The 14,810-nt window shown below is 39.3% G+C and overlaps 1 protein-coding gene across 1 annotated transcript in view; it reads right to left on the bottom strand.

The window, feature by feature from the left end:
* The window catches only part of BARD1 (BRCA1 associated RING domain 1), a 92,632-nt gene that overhangs the window by 19,098 nt on the left and 58,724 nt on the right, over positions 1-14,810 (bottom strand). Inside the window, exon 7 of the mRNA XM_012145486.5 lies at positions 5,560-5,668. Within this exon, the coding sequence (XP_012000876.2) occupies positions 5,560-5,668 (109 nt within the window). The remainder of the gene's footprint in view (positions 1-5,559; positions 5,669-14,810) is intronic.

Here is a 14,810-nt window from a genome sequence, read left to right on the forward strand (position 1 = left end):
CCTGTCAGTTTACAAATGAGCATCATAAAGTAGTTCTAAATGGAACACATTACTTTTCAATTTTTATAACTCCACTTCAGCTAAATGAGTTCTCTGCACAAAATAAAAAGTGAAAATATATCAATTGTAAATATAGCAATATGGTACTACTTCCATCAAGCTCAGGAAAGCACCAAAGTGGGTCAAGCATTTTTCTATCTAGTTTCTAAGTTTGAATAAAAAATAGACACTGGCACTAATTTCTCATAATTAAGGAAAGCTATTAAAAATAAATAAACAAAATCAAGCAAAGAGCTGTCAGAGCCACATGTTTAATTTGGGGCAGGAGGTGGGAGTGTGGAGGCATCTGATTTGAGTAAGCGGAGGTCTCAGAATCAGGAGATTCAAAAGCTGTTCAGAAAATAATCCAAAGGGTCAATAATCTGTTTTTAGAGATATTAGATACTATGTACACTGGCATTAAATAAACTTATCTAAGGAATAATTTGATATGAAACTTTTTCTTGGAAAAATTAGTTACTCTGAATTTATCAAAATTAATGAGTTTATCAAAAACAGAGTTTAAAAAACTACAACAAGAGCCAGAGGGAGTGAGGAAGCATGCCACGTGTACATCTGGCTCCCTACATTTGTTCCTGGTGGAGAAAACTGCTAGCACCAAGGACTTGAAATGGGGACGTGTCTGAGGGATTCAAGAAACAGCAAGGCAGCCTATGTGGCTGAAAGAGGTGAGTGAAAGGGAGACTGATGCTATTTGGCAAAGATTTTTGTCTTTAGTGAGTATACACAAAGAAACAACTCTTTAAAACTTAAGAAATTGTTACCGTTCATGATCATTTCCTTAGCCAAGTATCTACCACTAAGAGAGTAGATAACCATACTCACGGGCAGTGTCCATGTGACAGGCAGAAAGTGTAGGTTTCTTACATTTAACAAAAACATAAGAGTAACTGGAAGGCTAAATTAAGAGGAAGATTGCCACTCTCAGATTCCAATAATACCATTAACATATCTTTATTTTTGACACATCTAAAATAATCCTTTTCCTGTTTCTAACATAAAAGAAATATTGGCAAATGACAACTTAGTTACATTATGTTCTGCCAGCAGAATCCAAGTCCAAACGAATAGAGTAAGGATCAATTTATAGTTAAGTACAACAGGACCAAATCAATACTGACCTAAAATTTTCTTAATATTCTGAATTCACTCAACTTCTAATTGATCTACTAGGGGGCAAAATTGTGGGTTTTGTTTTTTTTTCTGTGGTGGGCTAACCCTGACCAAATCACACTACATATCAGTTTTCTCATTTATAAAACAAGGAAATTAAACTGCTGATATCTAGGTTCTCCTCCAGGTCTATAGGTAGGGCACACTTCCAAGGCTGATGCCTGGAGCAAGGAGATTAAGAGTTTTCAAAGAATAAGGGTAACCAGCCTGTGATAGCATCTACTGTTCTTCAGTTGCTCAGTCATGTCCAGCACTTTGCGACCCCAGGGACTGACTGCAGCATGCCAGGCTTCTCTGTCCTTCATTGTCACCTGGAGTCTGCACATACCCATGTCTACTGTGGTGATGATGCCAGCCAGCTCTCTTATCCTCTCCTGCCCCCTTCTCGTCTTGTCCTCAATCTTTCTCAGCATCAGGGTCTTTCCCAGTGAGTTGGCTCTTTGCATCAGATGGCCAAGGTATTGCAGCTTCAGCATGAGTCCCTTCAGTGACTATTCAGGGTTGATTTCCTTTCAGTTTCAGTTCAGTCGCTCAGTCACATCTGACTCTTAGTGACTCCATGGACTGCAGACTGACTGGTTTGTTCTCCTTGTTGTCTGAGACAATCAGTCTTCTCCAGCACCATACTTCAAAAGCATCAATTCTTCGGTGCTCAGCCTTCTTTATGGTCCAACATTCACATCTGTACATGACTACTGGAAAAACTATAGCTTTGACTAGATGGATCTTTGTTGGTAAAGTGATGTCTCTGCTTTTTAATACACTGTCTAGGTTTATTACAGCTTTTCTTCCAAGGAGCAAGTGTCTTTTAATTTCATGGCTGCAGTCACCATTTGCAGTGATTCTGGAGCCCAAGAAACGACCACCTCAAATTATAAACACCTTCAATTACCTCCTTATCTTAAACAATCAGGTCAATCACTACCCTGCTGCCCTTACTGGACAAGAAGCCTTCTCTGAACAGTTCTAGATCTCAGTTTACCCTTTTCTCTCATTCTCCCCCATCTGAGCAGTTAAGATACACTGAGTCCATCACCCCTCTCTCTTTAAAGCCTTTCATCTTCACTTCATACCCCCATCCCCAACACCACTTGTAGTTCCAATCCTCTCCACTTCACATGGACACACAACAGCCTCCTCACCAGTCTTCAGTCCCAGCCCACCCTCACTATCCCCCAGAGTCCCATTCTACTGAGGGTGCCTCACTAACTGGGGAATAAAGTCTCTGTTCCTCCACAGAGAGCTCAAGGTCTTTCACAATCTGATCCCAACCCAGGTCTTTACTTCCAATTTCTCTTTAATGCACCTCATGCTCCTCTCACACTAAATTCTAGTTTCTCAAATTTCTAAGGTCCTTTATGTCTCCTTGTCTCTGAGCAGCTGTTCCTTAGATCTAGGCTTCTATTTCTGCTTCGTGTACCTGACTGCAGTGGGCAATGAAAATCCATTCTTCACGCCCTCTAGACTCTAGTAGAGTCCCAATTCTGTTCAGATCTTCAAAGACTGACCCTACCTTCAACCACAATGTATGTCAAAAGTAATTATGTGACCAGTTCTGACCAATAAGACATCAGAGGAAATCCACTGAAGGCTTCTGGGAAAGGTTTCAGTCCTAATGCTGGACACTGTTGTATCTGGAATTGTGGCAATCACCCTACAATCACCAGGAGGGAGATTAGTGAGGACACAGCCACCACACTGAAGATAGTGAAGCAGAAGAACAGAAAGAATTTAGATCTTCGGTGCAGCCTTGTAATTGCTAAGCCAAATTATAACAAGAGCTGTGGTATACTAAGATTATTTAAGAGAATACACTCTTTAAGTATTTGAATGAATGTTTTCTGTTATTTGCAGCCAATATAACACAGTATTATATATCTTGCTAAAACTTGTACCTTTAAAGGCTTACTTAGACATCATGTTACCTTCTCTTCTGATCCCTCCTAAAATCAGCTTCTTTCTTTAAGACTCTACTATATATTTGTATGGCATCTATTACAAATTCACTGCAGTGTATAATAATTTTTTTTACATCCATATTCCCGACTAAACTACAGGTTCCTAAGAAATAGGCATTCTTTCCACAAGGCAGCAAATGGCACCCACATCTCCTCCATTGCTAAAGTAAAAAGTGGAAGTGTTAGTCGCTCAGTGGGGTTTGACTCTTTGCGATCCTATGGACTATAACCCGCAGGCTCCTCTGTCCATGGAATTCTTCAGGTAAGAATACTAGACTGTGTTGCCATTTCCTACTCCAGGGGATCTTCCTGACCTAGGGATCAAACCTGGGTCTCCCATACTACAGGTAGATTCTTTACCATCTGAGAAAACAGTGAAGCCTAAGTCATATTAATTCTACTCTTTCTCCACACTTCGCCTATAATCTATCCAAAAGTTCTGTTGGCACTAACTCAAAAATACATACCAATCTCATTACTTCTCAGCTTCCATTGCTGTTCCCTTAATCCAGGTCATCATGGTCTCTCTCTCTTCTTTACCAAGAAAGAGTCCAAGTAATCTCCCTGCTGCCATTCTTGCTGCTGCCTCATCTTCTGATTAGAAGCTGCCAGAGTGAACTTCCTAAAGTATAAATTAGATTATACCATTCCTTGCTTTAAATTCTTTCAGTGGTTTTCCCATTACTCTTAGACATGCCCTGTGCCAAAGCCTTTGACTGTGTGGATCACAATAAACTGTGGAAAATTCTGAAAGAGATGGGAATACGAGACCACATGACCTGCCTCTTGAGAAACCTATACGCAGGTCAGGAAGCAACAGTTAGAACCGGACATGGAAAAACAGACTGGTTCCAAATAGGAAAAGGAGTACGCCAAGGCTGTATACTGTCACCCTGCTTATTTAACTTCTATGCAGAGTACATCATGAGAAACACTGGGCTGGAGGAAGCACAAGCTGGAATCAAGATTGCTGGGAGAAATTTCAGTAACCTCAGGCATGCAGATGACACTACCTTTACGGCAGAAAGTGAAGAACAACTAAAGAGCCTCTTGATGAAAGTGAAAGAGGAGAGTGAAAATGTTGGCTTAACGCTCAACATTCAGAAAATGAAGATCATGGCATCTGGTCCCATCACTTCATGGCAAATAGACAGGGAAACAGTGGAAACAGTGTCAGACTTTATTTTTTTGGGCTCCAAAATCACTGCAGATGGTGATTGCAGCCATGAAATTAAAAGATGCTTACTCTTCGGAAGGAAAGTTATGACCAACCTAGACAGCATATTAAAAAGCAGAGACATTACTTTGCCAACAAAGGTCTGTCTAGTCAAGGCTATGGTTTATCCAGTGGTGATGTATGGATGTGTGAGTTGGACTGTGAAGAAAGCTGAGTGCTGAAGAATTGATGCTTTTGAACTGTGGTGTTGGAGAACACTCTTGAGAGTCCCTTGGACTGCAAGGAGATCCAATCAGTCCATCCTAAAGGAGATCAGTCCTGGGTATTCACTGGAAGGACTGATGCTGAAGGCGAAACTCCAATTCTTTGGCCACCTGATGTAAAGAGCTGACCCACTGGAAAAGCCCCTGATGCTGGGAGGGATAGGGGGCAGGAGGAGAAGGGAACGACAGAGGATGAGATGGTTGGATGGGATCACCGACTCGATGGACATGGGTTTGGGTGGACTCTGGGAGTTAGTGATGGACAGGGAGGCCTGGCGTGCTACGGTTCATGGGGTCGCAAAGAGTCGGACACAACTGAGCGACTGAACTGAACTGAGTCACCAGTAATAATGACTTTCTCTCTAACCTTCAAACACACCAAGGTCACCCACTGAGGGACCTACACACTTGCTGTTCCCCCTGCTAGAACACTTGTCCTCCAGACATTCACCTGGGTGCTCCCTTGACATCAATCAGGTTTCCGACCAAATATCAGATGTTTAAAGGCTCTCCTCGATGACCCAGGTAAAATGGTACCTTTCTTGAAGCCCACAACCTCCAGTCTATTCACACTCTATAAAGTCTTCTTCAAAGAACTCATTTGTAAGTTTCAAAAATTATTTCACTTATATTAGTATATATATCAACAGTCTGTATCTTTCCTAGCTCTCATTAGAAAGTATACTTCTTGAGAATAAGAGTTCTATCAGTCATATTTACTGCTATATGAATGCTACCTAATATATGGAAGGGGGAAAACAATAAATATTTGTTGATTTATTCTGATTATGTCTTTGAAATCACAACAGCTACTTTATAGAAAGTGCTCAACTGGTGAATGAAAGCAGTTCACTAACTAGAAATTTTGCCATTTTATAACCAATTTAAATAAAACACATAAATGTCCCAAGGCTACATCCATACTCACTACTGAGCAATGGCTGATTGATGAGGACGCCTTCTTCTCCGGTAGCAGCAACAGTGATTTCATATCTTTACTGTCTGCATAATCCACAGGCCGCAGACCAAATATGTTGCTGGTAAAATAAGTACAGATGGGTTTAAGTAAATAAAATGTGTGATCTGATTTTTAACTAAATGAATACACTAGTGGAACAATTTTTTCAACTTCCCTAATAAGACACAATTTTTTGAAAATAAATGACTCAAGAATTCATATAAGGCATAAGAATCAAGAACTACAATCTGCTGAAAAATAGAAAAAATATGTGAAAATAGAAAAAAAGATGTGAAATTTCAATTTAACACCAGACCATTATAGGAACTATTCTTAACTGAATATATTGTTACTTAAACATGATTTTTTTTTTTTCACAACTCCGTACTGGTATTCAAATTCTTATTTGAAAATATAGCTTCATAATCATTAATCACTATGGGCTGATTACATGCTTCCAAATGCAAATAAAAATCACTTACTATAGCTGTTACAGGCTCTGTAGTCTATATAAACAAATACAAAAATTAGACAAATTCACAAGATAGGTATTTAGATTCACTAGAAGGAAAACTATGCCACGTGACAATTTAATAAAGTAGTAAACAGGGCATTTTAAAATTAATTTTTAATGTGTATGTACACTACAATCTATAATAATTACAGCCATCACAGAATAAACTGATGGAGTTCAGAAAGCGACCCAGACTTCCCTGCTGCACTAATTTGAGAGTCACAGAACATTACAATGCAAGAGACCTCAGACATATGATATGGCTGTTACTTCACTGAAAGAAAGCTTCCACTGACTTGACAAAGGTCTCGCTTTCCTTCTATTCTTTCTAACAATATTCCATATTGCCCATATTTCAATAAGGACACTGTTAAAATTACAGCATTTTGTCTAATAGTCTACTTCTTTACATACAGTTTCAAAATGACTTTAATGCATTATATCATGGCAGAAAACTTTTCTAAACTGAACCTGTCTTCTGAAACCTTCTCTGGTTTTTAGAGTACAGGATATCCATACAGCAGTCATTATTGTTCATGTAAAAAAAATGCAATGTGTTAAATAGGATATAAAATTATAAACTTGGTAAAATATGAGCTTTTAAATTTGTATCAAACATGCAGGAAAAGATCTGCATGGAAACAGGGAAACATTAAGAGGGAGAGAAATGAAGGTGTCAAATCTGAGAGCGCAGGGATGAGAGATACGAGCACCTACTGGGTTTAGAGTCAAGGTCATTAATGATCTTAGAGAAAGCTGTTTTGATGGTAGACTGGGAAAAGAAATGAACCACAGCAAATGTTTCTCTAATGACTGCTATTCACGACTATCAGGCTCAGTCACTCTTTCTCCTTGGGCAAGTGCTATGTAAACTCTGATCAACGTGTATTCTCAGATTCCCTTACACGCTCAAGTCCTATAGCATGTGTCTTTCTTCTGGCAATAGTTTTTCTCAAACCAAAGTATAATACAATCATCTGTATTTCAACTTTCTGACTACAAAAAGAATGACACCAGTTATTGCATTGGAAATTGGGTCCTCCCAAATTATTATACATTTAAAGCAGGAGCGGGAGCTTCCCTTGTGGCTCAGCTGGTAAAGAATCTGCCTGCAATGCGGGAGACCTGGGTTCGATCCCTGGGTTGGGAAGATCACCTGGAGAAGGCAAAGGCTACCCACTCCAGTGTTCTGACCTAGAGAATTTCACGGACTGTATAGTCCATGGGGTTGCAAAGAGTCGGACAGGACTGAGCTACTTTCACTTTCACTCTCAAAGCAGATAAGTTCATTTTCTTTCAAAAGAGAGCTGATCTCATCTACTACACTTGACATTTCTCAATTTTATTATCTGTTATGCCCATGTACCAAATACACAATCTCCTCACATACATATGTTGTAAGTATGACAATCAAAAAGGAATCAATATGCTAGATCTTCTATCCCCAGATGCAAAAATAAACAAAAAAAGTCACACTATATGCATTAAAAAAATCAATCAGTGCAGACATAGAGACTGTTTATCAAAGACAAATGTAGATTTCTCCAAGGAAATGAAATTTAAGAGCCCAATCAAGTGTACTTTAATGCACAGTAACTACAGCATAATTATTTTATACAAATACAAACTGAAGAGAACCATGACAACATTTAAAAATGTTAAATGAAAGTACTTTCCAAAGAACCAAATCAGCTTAAAAAGGCTTTAAATTTAAAAAAAAAAAAAAATGGTCTCTGAACAAGGAAGATGCTTTTACAATTTTAAAAAAACTGCTTCATAAAATGACTAGCAAGACTCTAGTCATTTAGAGTCCTTACTACACAAAGCGTACTACCTCAATATTGTTTTTAAACATGTGATTTCTCTACCTGGATTATCGATGGCTTCTGCTTATACACAATTTGCTAAACGCTTAGCCTTCCTGCATTGCTAATGAACTGGAGAATGGCACATTAAAAATGCTACTGAAATAATCAGTTAACCCTTAGTCCTGCATCATGGGAGATGCAGTCTATTAAATTCTGTCATGATACTGCTTTGCCATGGACCACTGAAATTTGGAATTAGGCACAAGTTTTTATGTGACACCTTCAAAAACCATAGCAAGAGAAGACAGAGCATATGTAAGATTTCTCCTTTATTATGTGGGCACAAAAAAGGCATAAAACTTTTTCCCCATGATGATATATTTGAATGAATACTTTGCTTACATTTTATGTCAAAAGTCAGTTTAAAATATACTTAGATTTATTCTTTAAAAAAAAAAAAAAAGGTAATACATAGAGGAAAAGCCACAAGGGACTGTTGATGTGATCAAGTATTAACTGACGACATGATAAATCAATCGTTCCCCATCACTATATAAGGAAGAAGTGTTTTATGTTTGCTTTAGATTTACTGCAATATCATGGATGCAGAACAAGTATCAATAATTTGCTATTAGAATGGGTTACCAAGGGAGCTTATAGAACAATTTTTTTCCTAAATGTTCTTAAATATAGCATGTTCTTTATTTTCTGACATACTTTAATCTAAAACCTTAACCTTAAAACAGATTATTTTGGAGGAATACATAATACTTAGAAAACACTGTCTTTGCCTGTAATCCTACTGAGGACAAATATTCTTCCAATAGGTAAGTATAAAACTAAAAAGTATTAATCAAGGCACAAATAATGAGGTGAAATGTGAGATGGATTTTACAGGAGGTTAAAAAAACACACACACAAATAAAATGAATTCAAACTCAGGACTAGAAACTAGAATTTGGAAGATGAATGTGAAGGGCTTGTTGGGGGAATAAGCAATGTGATTTATGAAATGGATGGAATTAATGCAAGAAAGCTTTCTATCAGGGTTAAAGAGCCTAATTACTTTATGCTCATGTGTCTAAGCCAAAAAGAACATGGAAAATTGAAAATATATGCAGGTCAAGAAGCAAGAGTTAGAACCAGACGTGAAACAATGGGCTGGTTCCAAATAGGGAAAGGAGTACGTCAAGGCTGTACACTGTCACTCTGCTTACTTATTTGCAAAGTACATCATGCAAAATGCTGGGGTGGATGAAGCATAAGGTGGAATCAAGGCTGTGAGGAGAAATATCAGTAACCTCAGATATGCAGATGACACCACCCTAATGGCAGAAGTGAAGGGGAAGTAAAGAGCCTCGTGATGAAGGTGAAAGAGGAGAGTGAAAAAGCTGGCTTAAAATTCAACATTCAAGAAACGAAGATCATGGCATCTGGTCCCATCACTTCACAGCAAACAAATATAGGGAAAGAGTGGCAGACTTTATTTTCTTGGGTGCTAAAATCACTGCAGAAGATGACTGCAGACATGAAATTAAAAGATGCCTGCTCCTTGGGAGAAAAGCTATCACCAACCTAGACAGTGTATTAAAAAGCAAAGACGTCACTTTGCTGACAAAGGTCTGTACAGTTAAAGCTATGGTTTTTCCAGTAGTCATGTCCAGACATGAGAGATGGACCATAAAGAAGACAGAGCTCCAAAGAATTGATGCTTTCGAACTGTGGTGCTGGAGAAGACTCTTGAGAATCCCTTGGATTGCAAGTTCATACCAGTCAATCCTAAAGGATGTCAACCCTGAATTCATTGCAAAGACTGATGCTGAAGCTCCAACACTCTGGCCACCTGATGCAGAGCCAACTCACTGGAAAGACCCTGATGCTGGGAAAGATTGAAGGCAAGAGGAAAAGCGGGTGACAGAGGATGATAGGGACATGAGTTTAAGCAAACTCCAGGAGATGATGAAGGACAGGGAACCCTGGAGTGCTGCAGGCTATGGGGCTGCAAAGAGTCAGACATGACTGAGCAACTGAATGCCACAAATAAGGCATAAAGCAACAGTCATCAGAGACAAAGACAGCATGGAGCTGTGAAAGCAGAAAAACATAAATGTCTACTGGCTAAACTATGGGTCAATGTAACACCAGTATAATTAAAACTATTTTCAGAATATAGGAACACATCAACATCTTCAGTGCTGAATTTACACGTAGTGCAGGACGGTATATTAACAACTTTCATATGCACCATTTTTGACAGTTCAGTTCTCTTACGACCTATCAAAGAAATCTCTTTATGATTCAGTGAATGGCAAATGACTACATATAGATAACATACTTTATCAATACTAAATCATAAAAACTCATAAGTAAAACATTTTATATAGTCACTAATCAGGGAAGTATCTTTCTGGTTCCAATTTTTTTCGGTTTCTTCACAACACGTTATATTAGCCAATTTGACCACCTTTTTTCCTCTGATATATTCCTGCTCTATTTCTTTAGTGCTGATTGTAAATAATTTTAAATATATTTCACATAAAAGTTTTGAAGGTACGACTGACGATTTTAAATTTCTCTTCAAAAATTTAGTTTAAAATCTTGACAATCTAAGTGTCCATAAATTACTGCTTTTTTACTACAGAAAAATTAATAAGAAATGTTGGAGGGTCATTGTTGCTGACCTGTAACTGACCGAGGTTAATAGATTCAACACAAAAGTGCATATATGTATTAATATACATAATGTATATATATCACAACTAGTAATAATCATTTATTTGTTTATTTATTTAACACACATAGACTGGGTATATGTGCATGCAGCCTACCCTCCATTTCCACAGGTTCCATATCCATGGATTCAACTAACAGTGAGTGGATCAAAAACATGGAAGAAGAGAAAAAAAAAATTTTTTTAGGAAATTCCAGAAACAAAATGAATTTGTCATGTACTAGCAACTATTTACATAGCATTACACTGTATTAAGTATTATAAGTAATCTAGTGATGCTTTAAAGGACACTGGAGGAAGTGCATGGTGGCACTAGTGGTGAAGAATCTGACTGCCAACGCAGGACATGCAGAAGACCTGGGTTCAATCCCTGGGTCAGGAAGATACCCTGGAGTAGGAAATGGCAACCCACTCCAGTATTCTTGCCGGGATGATCCCATGGACAGAGGAGCCCCTAGTGGGCTACAGGCTATGGGGTCGCAAAGAGCTGGACACGACTAAAGCAACTTGACACACAGGGGCACGCACATGTGTAAGTTATATGCAAATACCATGCCACTTTATTTAAGGGACCTGAGTACCAGATTTTGGTATCCATGGGGGGACTGGTTCCAAGTCCTTTGTGGACACCCAGAGGCAATTCTGTCCACCTAGGGGAAAAGCTACAAACGTCATTTTGTGATCAGTTTGGCAAACAGTCATGCACTCAAGTACTTCTAAGTTCTCTTAGTCACTAAAGAACCAACGAGATAAAAGGGCCTCACAGAGCTCAGTGGGGCAAAAGCCAAGGAAAGAAAACAAGAAGAACTTTAAAGCTTGGTAAAGGTGCATAGACATGAGAAGAGAAACAATAAAAGGAGATACAGAAGTACAATAAGAATCTCCCGGGAGAGAGAAAAGCTTGTGTGAAGGCCTTGACATGAGCTAGTGTGGAAAATGAGAAACACCAAAAAATATAGAGAGAAGACCAAGAAAGAAGAAAAGAGGAAGAAAGACAGAGAAGACAAAGAATGCAGTGTTCTGGAAATGTAAACTGTGACCTGAAACGAAAAGGAAGGAGCTGAAGAGGTGGACTAAGGACCCTGAACAGCTCCCTGAACGGCTATCAGCAGGCGGGAGGCATCAACACAGCAGGACAGCTGAGAGCTGGGGTTATACAACCAGACAGCCTGAATTTAGAAAGCGTCCTGTCTACAATGCAGGAGAACCAAGTTCGATCCCTGGGTTGGCAAGATCCCCTGGAGAAGAAAATGGCAATCCATTCTAGTACTAAAGCCTGGAAAATCCCATGGACAGAGGAGTCTGGTAGGCTACAGTCCACAGGGTCGCAAAGAGTCGGACACAACTGAGCGACTTCACTTTCACTTTTCACTCTGCCACTCAATAGCTGTATGACTTTAGAGGTAGATGGGGAAACAGTGGAAACAGGGTCAGACTTTATTTTTGGGGGCTCCAAAATCACTGCAGATGGTGACTGCAGTCATGAAATTCAAAGACGCTTAATCCTTGGAAGAAAAGTTATGACCAACCTAGATAGTATATTCAGAAGCAGAGACATTACTTTACCGACTAAGGTCTGTCTAGTCAAGGCTATGGTTTTTTCTGTGGTCATGTGTGGATGTGACAGTTGGATTGTGAAGAAGGCTGAGTGCCGAAGAATTGATGCTTTTGAACTGTGGTGTTGGAGGAGACTCTTGAGAGTCCCTTGGACTGCAAGGAGATCCAAGCAGTCCATTCTGAAGGAGATCAACCCTGGGATTTCTTTGGAAGGAATGATGCTAAAGCTGAAGCGCCAGTACTTTGGCCACCTCATGTGAAGAGTTAACTCATTGGAAAAGACTGTGATGCTGGGAGGGATTGGGGGCAGGAGGAGAAGGGGACGACAGAGGATGAGATGGCTGGATGGCATCACGGACTCGATGGATGTGAGTCTGAGTGAACTCCAGGAGATGGTGATGGACAGGCAGGCCTGGCGTGCTGCGATTCATGGGGTCGCAGAGTTGGACACGACTGAGTGACTGAACTGAACTGAACTGAACTGAATCTCCTATGTCTCTTTTCTCATCTGTATGATGAGAATACAACTCACTTTGTAGGATTAATATATATAAGGACCAAATGAATTAATGTATCAAGAGCACTTAAGACAGCACCTGGAAAACAGTAAGAGCTCAATATTTGTTTGTTATTAATATTATCAGATTGGCATTTTTGAGGAGACAGAAACAAAATGAAGATTTGGGAATGTAAGTTATATTTCAAGTATTGGCCTCTTCATTTTTCCCCAATTTTATGACATACTTCATGCATGCACGGTAATGACAATATGGATGTGCACTAAAGGGAAAGAAGGACAGAAGCCTGGTTTTTTAGCAACATTAAAACACGTGCAGATTTATGTTGTCCTACATGCTTCCCAGGTGGCTCAGTGGTAAAGAATCTGCCTGACAATGCAGTAGACACAGAAGACACAGGAGATGCAGCTTCAAACCCTGGGATGGGAAGACCCCCTGGATGAGGAAATGGCAACCCATTCTAGTATCCTTGCCTGGAAAAGCCCATGGACAGAGGAGCCTGGTGGGCTATAGTCTATGGAGTCACAAAGAGTTGGACACGACTTAGTGACTAAGCACACACACATAGGATACAATACAAGGATAAAAAAAATGAAAGGCACAATCCTCACTCGGATTCTTGCTCATCACTAAGGCTAATAAAAAGAAAGTACTTATTGGAGTGTGTTTTAACATTTCAGCCTTTTTTCAGGTGTTTAACATTTCAGTTTTACCCCAAAGGCAGAGATCAGAATATAGTATAGGCCTTCAATGTCCTCCCCCTCACGAATGACAGAATAATTAATAAGGACCTACTGTGTAACACAGGGAACTCTTCTCAATGGGAAAAAAATCTAAAAAGGAGCGGTTACATGTATATATTTTGAGCAAACTCTGAAATTCAGTGAAGGACAGAGGAACCTGGTGGGCTACACTTCATGGGGTAGCAAAGAGTCAGATATGACTTAGCCACTGAACAACAAGAAATATGTATATGTTTATTTGATTTACTTGGTTGTACAGCAGAAACTAACACAACATTTTATATCAACTATATTCCAATAAAAACTTAGAAGAAAAAAAGAATGATGAATAGACACGCACCTACAGCTGTCCCGGAGATGAACTTGACCACTAGTACAAGGGGAGAAGGAGAGATGGGCTAATTTAAACTTGCACTTGCACGTATAGATCAGTCTATCCCAAATAACACATGAAAGAGCACTTTTACTAATACTAAACCTATAACATATGACAGGATACCAAGACGGTGCACGGTGAAATCCTTTATGAACAACTATGAACCTGCACACACACAGATTTTAATTTCTCAAGTCACTTAATTTGTGATGAAACAAGAAACGGCAGAGAAATTCAAAAGAGCAACATGATTCCTAACAGCTATAAAATATAAATTATCTGTTATTGAAGATGAATATTTTAAAAATTAACAACAGTAGTGGAATAATAAGTCCAATGTATATACTATACTCTAAGAATTCTACATCTTTCAAATGAAAATTCTGTTAATAGCAGTTCAGTTCAGTTCAGGCGCTCAGTCATGTCCGACTCTTTGCGACCCCATGAATTGCAGCACGCCAGGCCTCCCTGTCCATCACCAACTCCCAGAGTTCACTCAGGCTCACGTCCATCGAGTCTGTGATGCCATCCAACCATCTCATCCTTGGTCGTCCCCTTCTCCTCCTACCACCAATTCCTCCCAGCATCAGAGTCTTTTCCAATGAGTTAACTCTTCGAAAGAGGTGTCCAAAGTACTGGAGCTTCAGCTTTAGCATCATTCCTTCCAAAGAAATCCCAGGGCTGATCTTCAGAATGGACTGCTTGGATCTCCTTGCAGTCCAAGGGACTCTCAAGAGTCTTCTCCAACACCATAGTTCAAAAGCATCAATTCTTCGGCGCTCAGCCTTCTTCACAGTCCAACTCTCACATCCATACATGACCACAGGAAAAACCATAGCCTTGACTAGATGAACTTTAGTCAGCAAACTAATGTCTCTACTTTTAAATATACTATCTAGGTTGGTCATAACTTTTCTTCCAAGGAGTAAGCGTCTTTTATTTTCATGGCTGCAATCACCATCTGCAGTGATTTT

The sequence above is a fragment of the Ovis aries genome, chromosome 2 (assembly GCF_016772045.2).
Source record: "Ovis aries strain OAR_USU_Benz2616 breed Rambouillet chromosome 2, ARS-UI_Ramb_v3.0, whole genome shotgun sequence".
In the NCBI taxonomy this organism is placed as follows: domain Eukaryota; kingdom Metazoa; phylum Chordata; class Mammalia; order Artiodactyla; family Bovidae; genus Ovis; species Ovis aries.